At 35.3% G+C, this 18,960-nt stretch overlaps 1 protein-coding gene across 1 annotated transcript in view; it reads left to right on the top strand.

Annotated features, from left to right (window-relative positions):
- Positions 1–18,960, top strand: part of LOC145685947 (uncharacterized) — a 74,297-nt gene that overhangs the window by 31,737 nt on the left and 23,600 nt on the right. The window contains exons 4-8 of the mRNA XM_081758728.1: positions 966–1,085; positions 2,758–2,908; positions 4,853–4,982; positions 7,060–7,207; positions 10,389–10,577. Of these exons, the coding sequence (XP_081614854.1) occupies positions 966–1,085; positions 2,758–2,908; positions 4,853–4,982; positions 7,060–7,207; positions 10,389–10,577 (738 nt within the window). The remainder of the gene's footprint in view (positions 1–965; positions 1,086–2,757; positions 2,909–4,852; positions 4,983–7,059; positions 7,208–10,388; positions 10,578–18,960) is intronic.

Here is an 18,960-nt window from a genome sequence, read left to right as displayed (position 1 = left end):
GTAAATAGTTACTTAAAAATTTAAGAAAAATAGACACTAAAATAACTCGAAATAATGAAGATAAATACTCGATACAGTTAAAAAATAAATTCAAGTCAGATAATGTTCAAAGAATATAAAAACATACCTCTTTGTTAATATTTTCTTTATATAGAAAAACGAAGCTTGACATGTATTTCATGTATATTTGGTAAATACATTCTATATAGTACTTTATCACTACACGTAACAGTTCAAAGTTTATACACTTTATCAGTACACACAGCAATTCAAAGTTTTAGAGCACTTTATCAATAACATAGCAGTCTAAAGTTTTACGGCATGTTATTACTATTACAAACAGCACTTATAAGTCTCGGAAGAGGTAGAATCCTTTCTTGATATACTAATCTATATATTTTCTCCAATAAAGTCTTTATTTTGAAGAAAATGCATAGAATAGGCAACATTAGGCACTAAAGCAGTTATTTAGGCAGGAAGGGGCGAAACAGGCAAAATAAAATTGACTTAAATTGAAACTGTAACCCCCAAGATAAACTTTAAAACGTTATTTTTTAAACATATCTTTAATATTAAAGAATAGGCATTTTGTCTAACATCCGGTTTCCAATAATAATAATAATAATAATAATAATAATAATAATAATAATAATAATAATAATAATAATAATAATTAAAGAGTGCCTCACATTTGGTGCAGGCACATGAGTTCCAAGTTTGGGTAGAGCCAGACACTAGATTTCGACATTTACATTTGATTCATTTCCAGATACATTTTACAGAGGCTGAATGAGCCCCTTGTACCACATTGGAATGATAGTAGAACGAGTGTATTTCCTGCCCCACTGGGGATCCAATTCGGAACTCCTAGTTAATACGTAGATACCTTACCGAACTGCAGCTGGTATATGGAATTTAAAAATTTAAAAAGCCGAAAATACTATCTTCTTCTTTCTTGTTTACAGGGATCAATTGCCTTATTTGACATGATTGAATACTATGAATCGGCTACGCATCTGAATATTTCATCCAACAAGAATATAGGTGCAAGAGGATGGCAAGCCTGTTCTCGGATGCTGAAAAAGGTAAATATCGTTTTAAAATAACTTGTATTTGTTCTCTTTTGATTGTGTCATATTGTAATAAGAAGTTTATATGCATAAGTACGAAGATACGATCATGAGCATACTACACAAACTATTTTTATTTTAGCAAAAGTTAGGAATGATAGAGATAAGTGAAATAAAATATTAACTTACAGAGTACATATTGAATGTGCTTGTGCCGATTTAATGTTGACGTTGCCACAGCAGGAAGTGAAAGAAAAAAATATTTCGCTGATTCAAGGAAGAATGTATTGAAGTGTAAGGCTCAGAGGAAGGAAGAAATAATGCTGAACGGTTACCAGATGTGAAAATGTAGGTAACGTAAGGTTGATTGAAAGGGAAGAAACTCGTAGTGTGGGGAGAAAGGGGTAAGGAAGGATCTATCATTTTCGAATGTAATAGAGAACTAAAATACATTGTGTTCACATGTTCTGACATAGTAAGGTACAGATAGCTTTTTATCAGTCTTGAAGTGACAATATTGTACTGGAGTTGGTACCAGCTTAATAAATTGCACCGGGGAGAATCAAATATCAGGCTATACCGGGTTTTTATTGCTGGTGAAGGCACAGGTGGTTTGATAAGAAAGGAACGTTAAATTCCGATCAGATAAAACAAAACTTCAATTCAATTAGAAAAGGTAGAAAGTCAGACTTAAAAGGAAGCTCAGCAGTCAATACCTGAGTATTCGATAATATATTTTAATACCTACTTTTGTCCGTAGTTCCATTTTATATATTGTCTTTATTTATTCAGACGCATATATTAACTATTTGTGCTTTACCGCATGATTTCTCTTTCCTAATTCCTCTAGCTGTAGTCATTACCATTTAGTTTCTAGTTCTATCAGAATATTTTGTTTTGTATGTTATGAACTTCTCAATCACTAATTGCCAAATTAAATTAAAGGAGGGAAATACTAGAAGGAATCTTAAAATAAACAAACGAAAAAAATATCATGGACGTCGTCTGATGAGTGAAGAAGACCTGTTCAAGAGGAACTTCAAAGAAGAAATTAATACTTTGAAGTAACTTTAAGATAAAAAATCAAAAATATAGAACTGCGGAATAATAAATGTGTCAAGTGCACTTTTCATACTTAAATTAACAAATTTTGACCGAAGCGTGTATTATCTAATAAATAATAGCGTTACAGTTTCAGCAAAGTATCTTTGTCTTCGTCAGACATTTTATCCTCTTATTCAGACTTGGATGATGAAGGCAAAGACACTTTGCTGAAATTGTAACGCTGTTATTTATTATATAATATACGTTTTGGTCAAAGAAGTTCCAAAGCTAGAATGAGTGGTAATTTTTTGGGAGAACGTATAAAAGTGAGATGTCTCCAATATAATTGTTAGGTTTTTCTTTCTTTCTTTCATTCATTTTCTTTCTTTTTTCTTTCTTTCTTTTTCTTTCTTTTTCTTTCTTTCTTTCTTTCTTTCTTGCTGTATTTATTTATTATGATTTAAGCATAATATGATTGAAGCCGCTATAGTCCTTGAAAATGAACACTTGCTAAAAGTATTCAAAATATCGGATGTTAATTACAAAATAGGAGGAATACAAAGAAGTTAGTATACTATTTTTATTGTGCAAAATGTACTTCATACGTTCTGCAAATAAAAATTTTAACTTTTTCTCTTTTCAGACAAGATGTTTAGAGCATTTGGAAGTAAGGGACACAACATTAAATGAACAGCATATGCCAATACTTAGCCGAGCGTTGAGGTTGGGCACTCATTTACAGGTTCTGCATCTAGAAAAATGTAATCTTACTGGTCGACCTCTCATAATTTTAGGTATGTTGAACAGAGTTAAACGTTATTTTGTATTAGATTTTGTCACAATATACACTGAAGTACCGAGGAGTTCGAAAAGAAACCAAGTTTGTTTTGGGTGGCTATTTCTTGAAAAGCATGGTTGCACTATATATTAATATTATAGTTAAACTCTTATTGATAAGTGTTTATTAGCAGCTCAGTGGTGTCCGACTTCTTGCCCAAACTATTGTACACTTCTTATTGTGACTTTTTCCTGCTCCTGCACTGGAATCTACTGTAAATGGGACGATTTGACAACCATACAGGACATCGGGAATAACACAACGAGGAAATTCATGCTCACTTCACAACAAACCAGAGTTTCTACAGACTTGAGAATCCAGGGAAACGACATACAACATTTGGTCAAGGGAGATATAAGTAGGCAGAAAAGGTTAGAATTTTTTTTCCAAATATATATATTACGAATAAAGAAATTGAAAAGAGGCTACAGCAGACTGCTAGTAAGTAGAAAATGCATATTTAAAATGTAATCTTTTTAAATTACCAGATAAATTTAAATAAGCTGGCCTGTAGTTTGTGCGATTGCCAATTCAGCAATTTGTGTTCAGTTCTCGGTGATGTGTAGGAAGAGTTTTCCACTTTGGCCATAAGTCCGGAGATTGGCTAGCCTCGGGAAACGAGTATCGGGGATAACCATGTTATACATAAACTTAAGGCGATAACGTCGTTAGAGAGGTACGGGTCCGTGGAAAAGAGAAAAAAAAAAGTATTCTACAATGTGTACTGCAAGTAAAAGTGAACTCAAAGAGGAATTCCAGGTTGGTCAACAACATTAGAAGAAGAAGGGATTGATGCTTTCTATCAAAGCTTCTTTCCTTCAGCAAGTAATAAATACAAGGAACTGCGGGAAGTGAATGAAAATGTGCTTTATTTTATTATATGGTAATGTTACTGTGGAAAGTGGCTTTTCTGTTAACAAATTCATGTTAGTAGAAAACATGCATGAATAAACACTAGTGTATCAACGACATATGCATGATGCTATCTTTGAAGAAGGTAGATTAGGCAAACAGAAATAGATAGAAAAATGTTACACTGTGTTCGAGGGGAACGGCGAAGGTATTAGGAACTCTTAAAAATTAATCGTAAATTACAATAGAAAGCAAAAACTAAATATATGGAAAAGAGGAAATCAGGAACCTGAGTTAAAATGGTTTGAAGAAGAAAAGAAACGAGTAAGACGAGAAGCAGATTCAATGCAATAGTCATTGAAAACGAAGTGCAAAAAGTGCAAAAGAAAATTAAGCATAAGTAACATTTCTTTGCAGGTATATATCAGCTTCATAAAGAAACGAGGATATTCTATGCAATTAGGCATTGACATTAAAGTAATGGAAGAACTGGAAAAAAAAAAAAAAAAAAAGAAGTGAGAGAGAGAGAGAGAACCAGAAGTAGCATTTAGATATTATTAATTTTATAAGTAAGTAGTCTGTATCAGTCGAGTTGTTACGTAGATGAACATTCAACTATAATTCGTGTATTTAGTATAAGTGGACTACGTATATTGTTACAGTCCATGAAGAGATGGAATTGAAACAATAGAAATTGAAACAAGAATATTAAAATACGATATAAAAATTTGCAGGATAGTTTATATGTTTTTACTTTGTAACTCCAACAGGAAAGTACTTTGGAGGGGCAAGCACGAATAGATGGTAACTCGTCCCTTTGTGTGATTTTAATATTTTACAGCATCAATCCGGAGGTAAAAGAAGAACCCCTGTATGTGCAAATTGCTGTAAAATCGTAAAAACTGAATACTATAGAACCTGTTGTAGTTAACACTTGTTTGGTTCAGTTGTGTTTGTTTGGTTCAATTGTGTAAGTCCTTTTGACCTACGAGTTGACATGTTACGTTGTGATTTTTGATTTATTTATACATTTATATTTCATTTTCAGCTGCTGCCCTTAAGTTAAATACGACTTTGAAAGAACTTTATTTGGCTGACAATAATCTTGGAGTAACTGATGCTGTGCAGCTTTGCTCATTGCTTCGTTCAAATCTGAAACTTCAACTTTTAGACGTGAGGTCAGTTACGAACATTTTATGAATCTTATTAAAATATTAAATATATTACAGGTATTTTGCACTTTGGTTAAGTAAATTTGAAATGTATTGATAGCTATAATCATCTTGAAATAATTCGTAATTGAGGATTAGTACAGAATGTGATGACTTATAAGTGTATGGCATTTGAATCGATTACTTTACATTGATTATTCTCAGTCAGAGGGCCGTGAAATCCTGTTTAAACGTTGAAGATTACCTAAGCTTGTCCTATTTAATATAGGCAATATAACTTTTATTATATTTCCTGTCGTCAGTTATTTATCATAGATGTAAACACAGAACGAGCCAAAAGTAATTTTATTCTTAGTAGATATGGACTGTACAGTATATTTATGTGAATTTTTTTACAATCATATTTGTTCATTACTATTTATGTACATTCATTTAACACTTCACTTACTTGAAATAATAATAATAATAATAATAATAATAATAATAAATACCTTCAACATTGGAACATGCTTCGAACTTTTCTGTAACACTGTGATACACAGTACGACACAAAAAGATATCTGCATCAGTGTCGAAAATGCTTATCCATTGTGTGAGGATTTCTCACGTAAACCTGTGTCTTTATTAACCCCCTAAAAGGTAATCAATTAGTTGCAAGTTGAGTGAACGCAGAGTCCATTTGATGCTGCCCCTTCTTCCGAACCAACGCAGTGAAAAGGTTTTGGTAAAGTAGTTCCTTACTGCCAAAGCATAATGGGGATGTGCTTCTCCATCTTGAAGAAAAAAGAGCATTTCGACGAAGTTTGCTCTGGTGAATTGAGGCATTACTACGTCACGAAGAATTTCTAGGTAATTCACTTCATCCAGAGGTCTGTCTAAGAAAACTGGTCCTACAGCACCCTCGTTGGACAATTCACCTTACGATTGATACTAGGCAAGTTTAGTTGAGAAATGATGGTAACATGAGGATTGTTATCAGCGCAGTACATACAGTGGTGCCTGTTTACGTGACCTACAATTTGAAACAAGTATCAGCTAACCAAATGATCTTATCTAGAAGGTGGGCTCCAAACTGATTTGGTCATGCGTCAGTTCACAGAACTGCAATCGGCGATCGGTGTCGTATTTCAAAAGATCGTGCACCAGTCATGAGTGGTATGGTTTTAATTTAAGCTTACACATTAGGCGTTGCAAGGATGTTCTTGCTATCGCTATATTCGATAGAAGCACAGAGATCGCCTTCTTTGAACTTTTCACCAATGTTAGAACCACTTCCATCCTATTATCTTCAGTCATAGAAATCTTAACGACGACCAGATTTCGGTAAATAACCACCGAACCTGTGCTTTCAAATTTATTATTTGATAAAATTACCTGGAGTGAAGGTGAGAGAGTGTTAAAACCTCCTTTTCATCCTATGCGCACCTGCTCCGCATTTTCACCCTTACGATACTGCTGTAGTATCCACTTTCGTTGTTCTTGATTTAAATTCTTTGGCGTTGCTGATACCTGTGGAAAAAAAATGGACAATAAAAATCAAAACCGACATATGAAGAAATTGCATGCACTTCTAAAACTTAGATAAAAATACAGAATACTGGCTTGGAGTTATTTTCTGGAAAAAATAGATCTAAAAGTGAAACAACTATAAGACTACTTTTGACCCACTTAGTATTTTAAATTTTGTTTTTACCGTGTATTTTCGCATTAAAATACGTGATAGTAATTAAACATTTGAAAGCAGTTCATCGTGTATATGTGCTAAAATAAATTAGAAATGCGGGAGGCATACGTACTACACAGATTAAAAACTATTGGTACATAGTACTTTAGATTGAATTCTCTAGTGAAGGTTTATGTTTCTAATGATTCAGATTTTTTTCCTTCCATAACACATTATTAGATTCCCAAGGAATTTGAGTAAAGTTGTATCCAAACTCGTATTTAAACCATATATTTTACGTAATTTTTTAAAATGTAATTCCCGTTATAGTGTTGAATTCGAAATTCTAGCGTTCAGTTTTTGCTGAGTCTTTCTCTGTGGTCTTTTAAAGAAGCGTTCAAACAATCCTTACTTTTCCAGTAACAACAACATTCAAGACACTGGTGCAAGTCATATTTGTGATGGATTAACTGGCCAAGCTGCTGCAAACGAAGGAGGATTACAAATATTAATTTTATGGAATAATAATTTGACGAAAGATTCTGCATCACATTTTTGCAAAATTCTGGTAAGTTTAGTAACATTTTGTGGACAGAATGAATATTTTATGTAGAATTATCCTCAAAGTTATCTTTTCTGTTTTTGAAAGCTTGTATCTTTGCCTTTGGATAAAATAATGTAATTCCTATCTGACGAGTTAATGCATTTATTTTGCCAAGTAGCTGTTGTTCTGTATATATGGTGTTGTTGATTAAAGGAATTATTAGGAGAAGAGATATGAGTGAGTTTCTGCATTACTGTACAGGGTGGTCAGAACATTAGATCACTAAAAGTCAATGCACACAGTTCATTTCTTGGTTAGTTGTATTGTGATTTGAAGTGGAAAATGAAAATGAAAGGAAAATAACCGCAGAAAGTAATCCATTCAGATATAAAAACTACATGTAAAGTGTTAAAACGTTGTAGAAAAGAAAGAAAAGAATAGAACTCATATTGCATTTAATAAAACAATAGAGAGCTCCTTGTGCGGTTGGCAGTAGTGTGAGAACTGTTATTGAAATAGATATAATTTGAAGGGTAAGGGGGAAAAAACAAGGAATGTCCATGTATGTGCTTTTTCGGGTCTATTTGACTGTATATGCCATGCATACGTAGATGTAAAAATGTCCATGTAAAAAGGGTCAAAAGATGTAACTAACCCTATTCTTCTTATGCGGTTTTCAATATTAAATCGCAGTTTTCTCGAAAATGCAGTTTTGTGACATTCCTTCTTTTTTTCCCTTACCCTTTATTTATTCAACCATACTATTCAAAGTATATGCATAAACTCACACAGTGAACCACTGACGTAGGGAAGAGACTGACGCACTCAAGCCTGTTCTGTCAGAGTATAGTGATATCAAAAATGGATTCTGCTAACATGCAGCATACCGGTATTCCTTTGTGATTTCCCGATAATATGACTTATCTTGTAGTTTACCATAAATATGTACAATTATGTTTAAAAAGAAAGTACTTTCCATTATCTCCCTTTAACCCTACATAAGATTTCAACAAATTGGTTATGTACTTTTTTTTAAAGGGGATAACTCGTTCTCGTCAGAAGGTTCATCAAAGTTTACCATTTGCGGGTGCGAGTAGATGGCATTAAGATAGAAACAGAATGCTCAAGTTTTTTCAAGTTTTGTTCAACCCCTTGCCTGCTTAGCCGAATTGTTAGCGCGCGCGATTTTGTAGTGCGTAGTACGTGATGCTACTCCTGATTAGATCACTAACATTTTCCAGTGTTGACCCAGCATCATAAGCACTCACCTCTGGTGCATGGGGTCCCTGATTTGATTCCAGCACCCACTAAGTAGGCTTTGTAATGGAGAACTACAACTGCATTGATTGTTTTATTTATTTATTTATTTATTTATTTATTTATTTATTTATTCTCCCGTTTCCTCACACTTTCTTAATTTCACCATTTCGTTCATTATTATAGTCTCCCTTAGTCTGCATGGCGTACTTGTGGAACGAAAACTGAAATACTTTCATTTCATTTTTTCAACATAAGGCAAATGGCGAACTACTTGAATTAAGAAGTAGTGAACACAGATCCAGAGAATCGAAAATATGAAAACTGAGAGCCGATGCGCTGACCCAAGCATAACCCAGTTGAACGTGCTATATCTGGCTAGCCACAGCCCTTCATGGGTTGTAGCAACAGAGAGTTTACTTCTTTCTATCTATATTGATAAGATCTAATTGATCTTATCAATATTTAAAACCCATATGGCTAAAGAAAACTGGAAAGAATGTAACTTATTATATATCTATCTCCCTGCAATTTGGCTCACTACTGAAATAAAATACTTAACGTGATGTTACAAGAGCACATAAAAGTCTGGCCGGCCATGCAGCGAACATTTCAGCCGGTGACGTATGGTCAGTGGATCAGCTTATACATACATACATACATATATATTCCCACTCGTGACAAATATCATCTCAATCATGAAAGGATAATAAAAAGCGTATCTTAAAATATCTCTCTTTGTCGTAAGACAGTGCCGTTATTCCTGAGGTATTTACTCAAGAAGCTATATATCAGCTAATAAACTTCACTAAATCACGTAACTTATATCATTTTATAGAGCTCACCTAGTAGATTATAGCGATGGTCAACTCCTTTTTGTAATGAGAGAGAGAATATATGATTATCTGAGCACTTCTTTGACATGACAGTTTATTACCCACGCTACCACCCGCGTACAAAACTCCGTGTTTAATAGGCTGATAGAAGGGACCTGAGCGTAAAACTTCGGGACCCCATTTATGGGGCTTCGGGCTCCTTGCCTGATTTCTGACATCACCGCTATGCTCAGGGAAGCCGGACCTTTCTAACACCACTACCTACGTCCACCAACTCCATGCCTAAAACTGTTTCCTTACCGTAGGAGGATTTCAATGGAATATTCTCCATGCTCTTCACAACGAAATCGTCATATTTTAACTGTTCACTCCTTGTAACTATTACAATGTTCGTACCGTTCATTTCATACAGTGGTTGCAGTTAGATTTCTGTATACGTATAAAAATAAAATGAAATCTGTTGAGTTAAATACTGAAATGCAGTTGCTCAATTACAATGCTGCATATAAACAAACCCATGCGTAGCTAGTGCCAAATAAAAAAGTTAAATATTATAAGCAGCTAATTAGGAAATACCACTCTGCACTGAATTTAACCCTTTGCAGAATTTATGTAGAAGCTGAGAAATGAACAACACACAAATATTTACCTAATGCTACAAAGTGACTAGGGCACTCTACAGCTATTCTGAGGTGCAAGAACATACCTACATTTATCATCCAGGTATCACACACCTACAGACATATATATATATATATATATATATATATATAATGAGGTACACCTTCCTTTAACAGTCATAAATACCGTAGAATGACCGTAGCTCGAATATCGTATGATTCATATAGCACGGATATGTTGAACATCGTTAAATACAAGGCTATCAAAATAAACATGATTCAAATCAACATACTGTTATCCCAAGCGCTTCTGAACCTTTAGAGGGGACTATTATAGAGAAAGACCAATTTTTTTTAGGTATACTTAAGTAATACCTAATAGCTTGCTATTTATTTCTCTTGTAGTAATAAATTTCTGTAAAGACATATTTGTACAGTTGTTTTTTTTTCTGCTTTTTGAAAACTAATAATATACTTTTTTTTTAAATGTAGGAACAAAGCAATACACTGGAAACGCTGAATATTGGTCAGAACCAATTAACCAATGAGTGTGTGTTTTCTATGAAGAACGCTCTGTTGCATAATCGTTCTTTGACAAGGCTGGGCATGCAGTCAACGCAGCTATCGTGCGAAGGTGCTGTGGCACTCGCTGAATTTTTGGCCGATAACCCGATTATTCAGGTAAGGCTTCAGGGAAATCTGGAGAAAAATTTTAAAAAGTTTGCCCTAAGTCAGTTTACTGGCTAGCAATGTTGTGTGTGAATCCGGAAATGAAGATGAATAGATCTTAGTTATTAGGCAAGGTTTTCTATTGGGTACGTGCAAAAGTTCTACTTTTTTAGATAGAAGTACGAACAACGTAAACTGTAACACCTGGGACTGTGCATAACTGCCACTGCAATCGGTGACCTCTTGCCATCTTGCTGGTAGGGTAGCAATCCCACACCGATAAAGGTCGTGAGGTTTCAACTCGAAGAACTTTCGTAAGGCAGTTTTCATACTTTGACGTCTTCAGATTGTCGTGTTCTTTGCTGAATCTTAAGAAACAAAGAGCAAGAAACGAGGTCTCGTGAAACTAAAATTTGATACTTTCTTTTACCATAATAAACCTCTTCAACATATTTCTTCATGTAAACAGGAATGGCATAAAACAATTATTTTTTTAAAAAAATGTGATATAGAAATTACTGTGATATACAGGGTATTTCTGTACAACATTGACAACGTCTGGGAGGTGATTCCTGACTCCAAGTTGTGCGACACAAAGAATGGACAAACCTCGGTGTAGAAATACATTCTTTCGACGGTATGACCTGCCGGAAAAATGCGAAAACAGCTACAATTCACAGCAAGAACAAAGTGTGGGATTATAAGTAGGGTAAAAGAAATTATCTATAAGTTTTAGTAGTAGCTCAATTGAGTAATATTAAATAGTTGCCCAAGCGATCTCAAGTTTTAAATACCTTTGCAATATATTTGGTCTAGGAATTAATTCGTGCCGTTGGTACGCACACATTGAAGCTGTAGTACAAACACAAAATACATAAATACCTTAAGAAAAATATTGTCAATCGCTAGCCACCACTTTCGCCCATCTGTCAGGCAATGTACGGATTCCGTGGCGAAAGAAGTCCTCATCCTTGGAAGCGATCCAGTCAGAGACCCATGTTTCGATATCTTCTGAAGAAGTAAACCGCTGTCCAATCAAATCGTTGTTCATGCAATCGAACAAGTAGTAGTCCGAAGGAGCAACGTCTGGTGAATACGGCGGGTGGGGTAAAACTTCCCATCCGACATTTTCTAAATAGGTTTTGACCGGTTTTGCGACATGTGGGCGAGCGTTATCATGTTGAATAATAAGTTTATCATGTCTGTTCTCCCATTCTGGTCGTGTTCTGGCCAGAGCTTGCTTCAAACGCATTAATTGTCGTCGATAACGTTCTCCATTCATAGTTTCACCCGGTTGCAGCAGCTCATAGTACACCACACCTTTCATATCCCACCATATGCACAGCATAACCTTTGCACAGTGAATATCTCGTTTTGGTTGTGATGGACCTGGTTCACCTGGTTTCACCCAGGCCTTTTTTCGTTTAGGGTTCTCGTAATGGATCCACTTCTCATCACCCGTAATAATTCGATGCAGAAACCCCTTTCTGCTCTGTCGTTGAAGCAGCAATTCGCAAATGGTTTTTCGTCTTTCCACGTCTCTGTCTTTCAATTCATGTGTAACCCAATGTGACATCTTTTGAATCATTCCCATGGCTTTCAAGCGTTTGGAGACTGTTGTTTGATCAACGCCTAATGCTGCTGCAAGTTGTTCATGCGTTTGACACGAATCCTGCTCGAGCAATGCTGTCAATTCTTCGTCTTGAAATTTTTTTGGCTGTCCAGCTCGCTCTTGGTCTGCCAAGCCGAAATCACCACTTCTAAACCGTGCAAACCACTTCTGACACGTTCGCTCAGCTAGAGCATGGTCACCATACACTTCCACCAAAATACGATGACTTTCAGTCGCACTTTTCTGCATGTTAAAGTAATGCAGCAGGACACCCCGCAAAAATACTTTATCAGGCACAAATTGCGCCATGTTCACTTAACTACAAACTGGTGTTGTTGACGCTTTAATCCACTGCCCTATACTACGAACGATACGCGATGACAGGGGTTTGCAACACGTGTGTGGATACACGGAACTGTGGGACGCTCCGTTCGTTGCGCCATCTCTTGTCCACCCGCACGAATTAATTCCTAGACCAAATACAATATAACGCAAAGGTATCTTGTAAGTTTGGAAAGAAAATTGTAAGTTAATAAACATGTATCATAAAGGTTATAACTAGAGCAACTCACATTATGCTTTAGTTTTTGTTTAATTATGCTTTATTTTTTTCCAAATTACTAGCTGAACCTGCGCTCTTTACACAGCGCATCATTCATATATGAGCATGAATCTCCTTGTTATTCCTCACATCTGTACATGTCCCTTTGCAGACACAAGTGAAAGAAGTCTTGGTAAAAATTGGCAAGAGATACCGTAAAGGGGAGATTTTTTCGATTACTTTTTCAATATCTCGTACCGTTTTTAAGATTTGAGCCTACTTCCGGTTGCAGTTTTTAATTCATGTATGATCTGTGTTTTCTTCCTTCTTACATGTGGTATGTAATAAGCAAATACATAAACTAAGTTACTCTATGACCTATGGAACCCGGAGGTTCAATGCCGCGTTTACGAAAGCTCTCCACTGACTTCTATCCTTAGCCAACCCAGTTTCTACTTCGTATTCCTATTTCTGCGAGATCCATCTTAATATTGTCCTCCCGTCTGCGCCAAAGTCTTCCTAATGGTCGTTTTCCGGCTGGTCTTCCAGTTAAGATTTTGAAAGCGTTCGTTCCTTCTTCCATTCTGGCTACATGACCTGCCCATCTGAGCCTCCTAGATTTGATGACCCTAACAATGTTGGATAAACCGTATAAATTATGTAGTTCCTCGTTATGAAGATTCAGCCATTCCCTATTCCCGTTTCTCTTGGGTCCGAATATTTGTCTCAGGATCCTGTTCTCAAATACTTTCAATCTATGTTCTTCGTTCCGAGTAAGAGACCATATTTCGCAACCATACAGAACAACAGGCATGATTATCGTTTTATACATTTTAAAATAAACTAATATATTACACATACAATCAATTATAATGTCAGTGATATATGGTGGTCATTGGGCAAAACACTCCAAACAATAAAGATTCAACTTAGACTGGAGAAATGGTTATCCTTCGTTTTTCATTATAATTTGGCCATGAAACAAACACCTGAGAGATATGCAGCCCCTATATACAATTATATGGTGTTGGAATGTATAATAGGTAGGATATGATACTTTAGTTTTTTTTTATTTCAACACTTGCAGTGTACCCGTAAAAATGTAATAAATAAATAATGGCTTTTTTTTTTTTTGAAATATTGAGTTAGAACTGGACAATCTACGCAAAATTTGCAATCGATCAGTGAAAACGTCATCTTTCTAGAGCCTATAGTTTCCGAGATCTCACTCTCGAAAGGATTTGCCACAAACATATAAACATCCATAAACGTATAGTTTTAAAAACTCCAAAGATGGCAGCACAATTCATTTGCATTTATTTCGGAGAAGGCTTATTAAAATGCAAAGGCTTTGAACAGTAATTTAAAAGGGTAAACTTTGTGAAAAAGATCTCTTGAAGTAATTTACTTAAGTAAAGTACGCCTTTTAAAAAATATTTGCCTTTGTTATAAACGTGAAATCACAAATAACCGTAAATCAAAGGTTTGAAAGCTAAAGTTATAGGTTGGAGCTCAGTCGCTCTCAATTGCTATTGTAGCATTTTAATAGATAGATGCTTTATTATGCTGTATTGTTAATTTCAATCATTGTTTTACATTAATTGTGTATAATGTATAATATTTACTATATATTAAATATTCTAAATATCTTGATCTATTTATTAATATTTTATGCAACCAATTCCTTTTATATTGAATGAACTTTCTACTTAATGCACTGTAAAGAGATATCTGCTCAAGTCAGTTTTTCTTATCACTTGTGTGCACCTTAGAGGTGCGTATATACGTCAGATGTGTATTTGTGCTGGAAAACTACCTCAAAATTATGGCACATGGCCCCTTCTTATTTAAAAAAGACAAAAATAGTGTGACGTCACATCCGTCTCGTTACCATGGTGATCGCAATTTTATTTTCTAAACAACTTGGCCGAAGAACCTAAGTACAAAGCGAAAACAGTGTTGTGTTTACTTCCGGATTGCAAACATTAGAGTAAAAGAAAGTATGTGTAAAAAAGATTTTCAATATATGTAACTACGAAAAGATGTAACTACACGCAGTTAGTAAATATATATTAAAATATGTCAAGCGTTGAAAAAAAAATGAAATGTTTCCCCTTGATATCGCAGAATTTGTAATTTATACATGTGGAGGTTTCGATAAGTGTGAAAGTATACTTAGCTTGTTTATTATCGGATAATATATTTAAGTAATTCTGGAAAAATTTGATTTAGTACCATCAGTATCACATCGTACATTGCAAATGTGGACGCCTACAGAATTAGTGTTTAAAACTTACACCGAACAATTCATAATTGGATGTTTTCTGGTTGTACTGTCAGTGTATACAGTAAAACCTCCCTTAAGGACACCTCTCAATAACGGGGACCTATAATACGGACACATTTTTTTGTCCCGGCGTTTCCTTATGGAGCGAAACCTCCGTTTTACGGACACGGACAGTCCTTTTTAACCCAGACGTTTCAATAAACTCTTCATAACGGACAAGAATTATTATCGGTTCTGCGATATATTATTTCTCACAAGCGTATCTATCATGATTCTAGACCTGGTGAACCATCAAACAGAACAGCTTCAAGCTGAACTTGAAATTATTCTTTTTTTCTGCCCGCAATAAACTGTTTTCTGGTGGAAATCCTAGAAAACAGTGGCGTAACAATAGTATTTGGCGCCCCTAGGCAAAATACCTAGTGGCGCCCCCTCGCCCATTGAATAGACCCCATGCATGACCATCTGTAACTTATGCGTACGCGCAGAAACTACCATAAACCAAAAATTATCAGTGGGAGGGTATTGAACTTGTGGTATGTCTTTTAAAAGTAAACTGGACAGAGTTGTGGTATATATATCGTTGTGGTATGTCTTTTAAAAGTAAACTGGACAGAGTGACACATGTAAAATTCGGACTTTCTTGCAGTGGTAGTGTAAATAAATAGTAATCAGTGCATCAATCAGTATTACTAAAACGATTTCAAATGAATATATTATAGTATGTTACGACTTTACATAGTTGTAAAATAAATAATAAAGTCTTGCAAAATTGCTTATAAGCATTTTTTCTATTTTCAGTTTTTTTATTTATTATTTTTTTTTTTAATCTACAAATTTTATACAAAATCAGAAGTGTTTATTTTTCACTTTTACCTCTGCAAATTCTTTGATCAGATCAGAGATGTCCAATTCATGAGCAAAATTTTCACCCGGTCGGAGTGTCTTTTTGCTGCACCCCCCCCCCCCCCCCCCGCAACCTAGTTCTATTCTATATTTAACATTTTATTACAGTGATATTAGAAAATATGTTTGAAAATTTATTTTGAGGTGTTCGTTTGGGCGCCCCCTAACGTTGACGCCCCGGGAAGTTGCCCGGTTTGCCCGACCCTTGGTACTTGTGCTTGGTTCTGTGTTGCTGCGGTACGTGGCAATTGTGCTGTGCCTCATAATCATGGAAACACTTTTTAATTAGTTTTAATCCAGATGTTATAGGTCATAGAATTTGTCATTATTGTTGAAGTCCGTTGCGCAGGCAAATTTTATTTAAAGTTAGAAAGCTTAGTACATGGAATATAGGACTGATACCGTAATAATACAGAAGGATTAATTTCTTAATCATACAATGTTGTAATCTCGACGAGTTTACTTACAGTAATGCCTATAATTTGATATGCAAATGTAATAAACTGCGAGTGAAGTGAGCAGGAATTTTTATTCTTGGCATGTTCAGAACTGAAGTCCTCGAAAACTTGGGGCTCTACTTATGGAGCGCCCCCTAATATACTGAAACTCTGCGCCCGTAGGCAATGCCTACCCTGCCTACTCTATTGTTACGCCACTGCTAGAAAACCTTCAATACACGATAACACTTGTGCAGGGTCAGTTGCATGGCCAAGAATTCTATGCGAACTATCTTCCCTTCCCTATTGCCTCTGGGCCTTGCTCCTTTCCCGACAATTTCATAGATAACAAAACGAACATTATTGTTTGTTTTATAATAACATTTTCAATGAACATTTTTTTTTTTTTTTTTTTTTGTGTGTGTGTGTGAAAAGAAACATTTTTCTTTTACTTATTATACTGGAACATGTCTGCGTTGGAGATTTCCCGGCTTCCATTTTCACTTTCTCTAAGAGGATATTTTCTTTGTGATTGACTGGAGCTGGGTCAATAAACATATGCACTCCCATATGCCTTTTCATCCATTCCGCCAACGAAGATACCGCGCCAGTACAAAAACACACACACATATGTTTCTTCCGCAACCGTACTGAGGATTCTCAGAGGACACTTGCTAATGAGTTTTATTATCCTTGTAGAGGAAAAAGTATGCCTTCTTCGCTAAACAAAAGAGCTTAGCCGATTAGTTGGTTCCTAACGCATCTTTTGAGAAGGTTCTGAGAATTTGAAATGAGAAACGCTTACAGAGTGATGACATGTACTTAAGAAAATTAACATACACGCATTATCTTTTGCAGTACCGGTAAACGAATATATTAACACATCCCCTAGCAATAATATTTAACAGAAATTAATTTCTCCTTCATCCCTCTCAGTAATTCAAGTATGTACTAAATAGAGTATTTTCATATTGAATTTTACGTAATTACGTTCATACACAATGTATTAACTGTATATTACAGCATACAATTACCGTTGTGAGAATTAAATTTCTGTAACCTCTCTGTAACGGACACCTCTCAATAACGGACAAAATTTCATGTCCCATTGGTGTCCGTTATTCAGAGGTTTCACTGTATTTTTAAAGTAAATAGGAAATGTAAGGGAAGATCCGATGCATATTAACCGATCAGAAGTTGGTTCAGATTGAAAATTCTCAACACACATACAGTTACAAGCGTATTGTCTTCTTTTGTTTGTTTGTTTGTTTGATTGATTGATTGATTGTTTATTTTGGGTGCAGTTTTACTATACGGATCCATAGATTGTAAAATGTACAGAAAATTTGAGCGAGTCTTTAATTTGCCCATTTCATGTCGAGAACAGAACCCAACCAACCACTGCGGTGCTACTAACCCGTTCCTACTACTACTACTAATAATAATAATACTTATTACTATGAATCCGTATTATAAAAGTGCACATTATTTTGTAGCCACTGTAACTATACATACGCAATTTTAAAGGGTGTGTGTAAGATATCTAGTAATAGGTAAGATATCTAAATACGCCAATGTAATTAACATTATTCTCAAAGTAGAGAATGATTTTTCCTTGGAGTAGATATATTTTTCTTTTATTTTTTTTTTATTTTTTTATTATTTTTTTTTAGCAAATCATAATTGCTTTTAGTTTCATTGTGCCGACAGCTCGTCAGTTTGTACCATAGAGATTTTACATTGCGTATAGTTACTTTTGTTCATTATGCATTACTTTGTAATGGCTTACATACGCAATTTCTATTTTATCAGTTTACCTAGAGGTGTGGTCCCTGTAGAAAAAGGTTCCTTAGACATTACGTAATGAATTTCTAGATTTCACTCGTAAATCTTCTAAGTAGTGACTTTCTATTGTTAATCTGTACTTTTCCCCGTTAACTTTACTTTGTCTTCAAAAGATTCTACAATTGTCTTATTAACAGTATTCTCACCGCTCCATGCATTTGTTTAGAAAAAACATGGCGATCACCATGGTAAGGAAGAGGAAATGACCCTCTCATCACTATTTCAGTCTCTTGACGAAAATCCAGTATGGCGAACTTAAAAATGGCCGCCATGATGGTACTACACAGTAATAGGTATGATTCTATCTCCATTAACCGTAGCCAAGATATGGCGTCACTCCCTCATATTGTATACTGTAAATACATTCAAAATTTAGGTCGCTTGGGGGGCCGCGGTGGCTCAGTGGTAGAGCGTTCACCTCTGGTGCATGGGGTCGCGGGCTCTAATCCTGCTCCCGCTAAGTGAACTTTGTGGTGGACAAACCGTGTGCGTGAGTTTCCTCAGGGTTCTCCCGTTTCCCCCCATTTCTTCATTCCACTATTTCATTCATTTCTCATCATCACCGTCTCCTTTAGCCTAACCGGCATATCCGTGGGACGTAAAACTCAAAAATTTCATTTCATTTTTAGGTCGCTTGGGGCAGTTGAAAAATAAGGACCACCTGATTTATACTAGGTGTTTCAAAACAACAATGACAACGTTTGGGAGGTGATTCCTGACACCAAGATAAGACAAAAAGTATAAACCAACATTGGTGCACAAATGCT

This window comes from Thermobia domestica, chromosome 5 (assembly GCF_964235325.1).
Source record: "Thermobia domestica chromosome 5, izTheDome1.hap1.1, whole genome shotgun sequence".
Taxonomy (NCBI): Eukaryota; Metazoa; Arthropoda; class Insecta; order Zygentoma; family Lepismatidae; genus Thermobia; species Thermobia domestica.
This window is presented reverse-complemented; position numbering and strand designations above follow the sequence as displayed.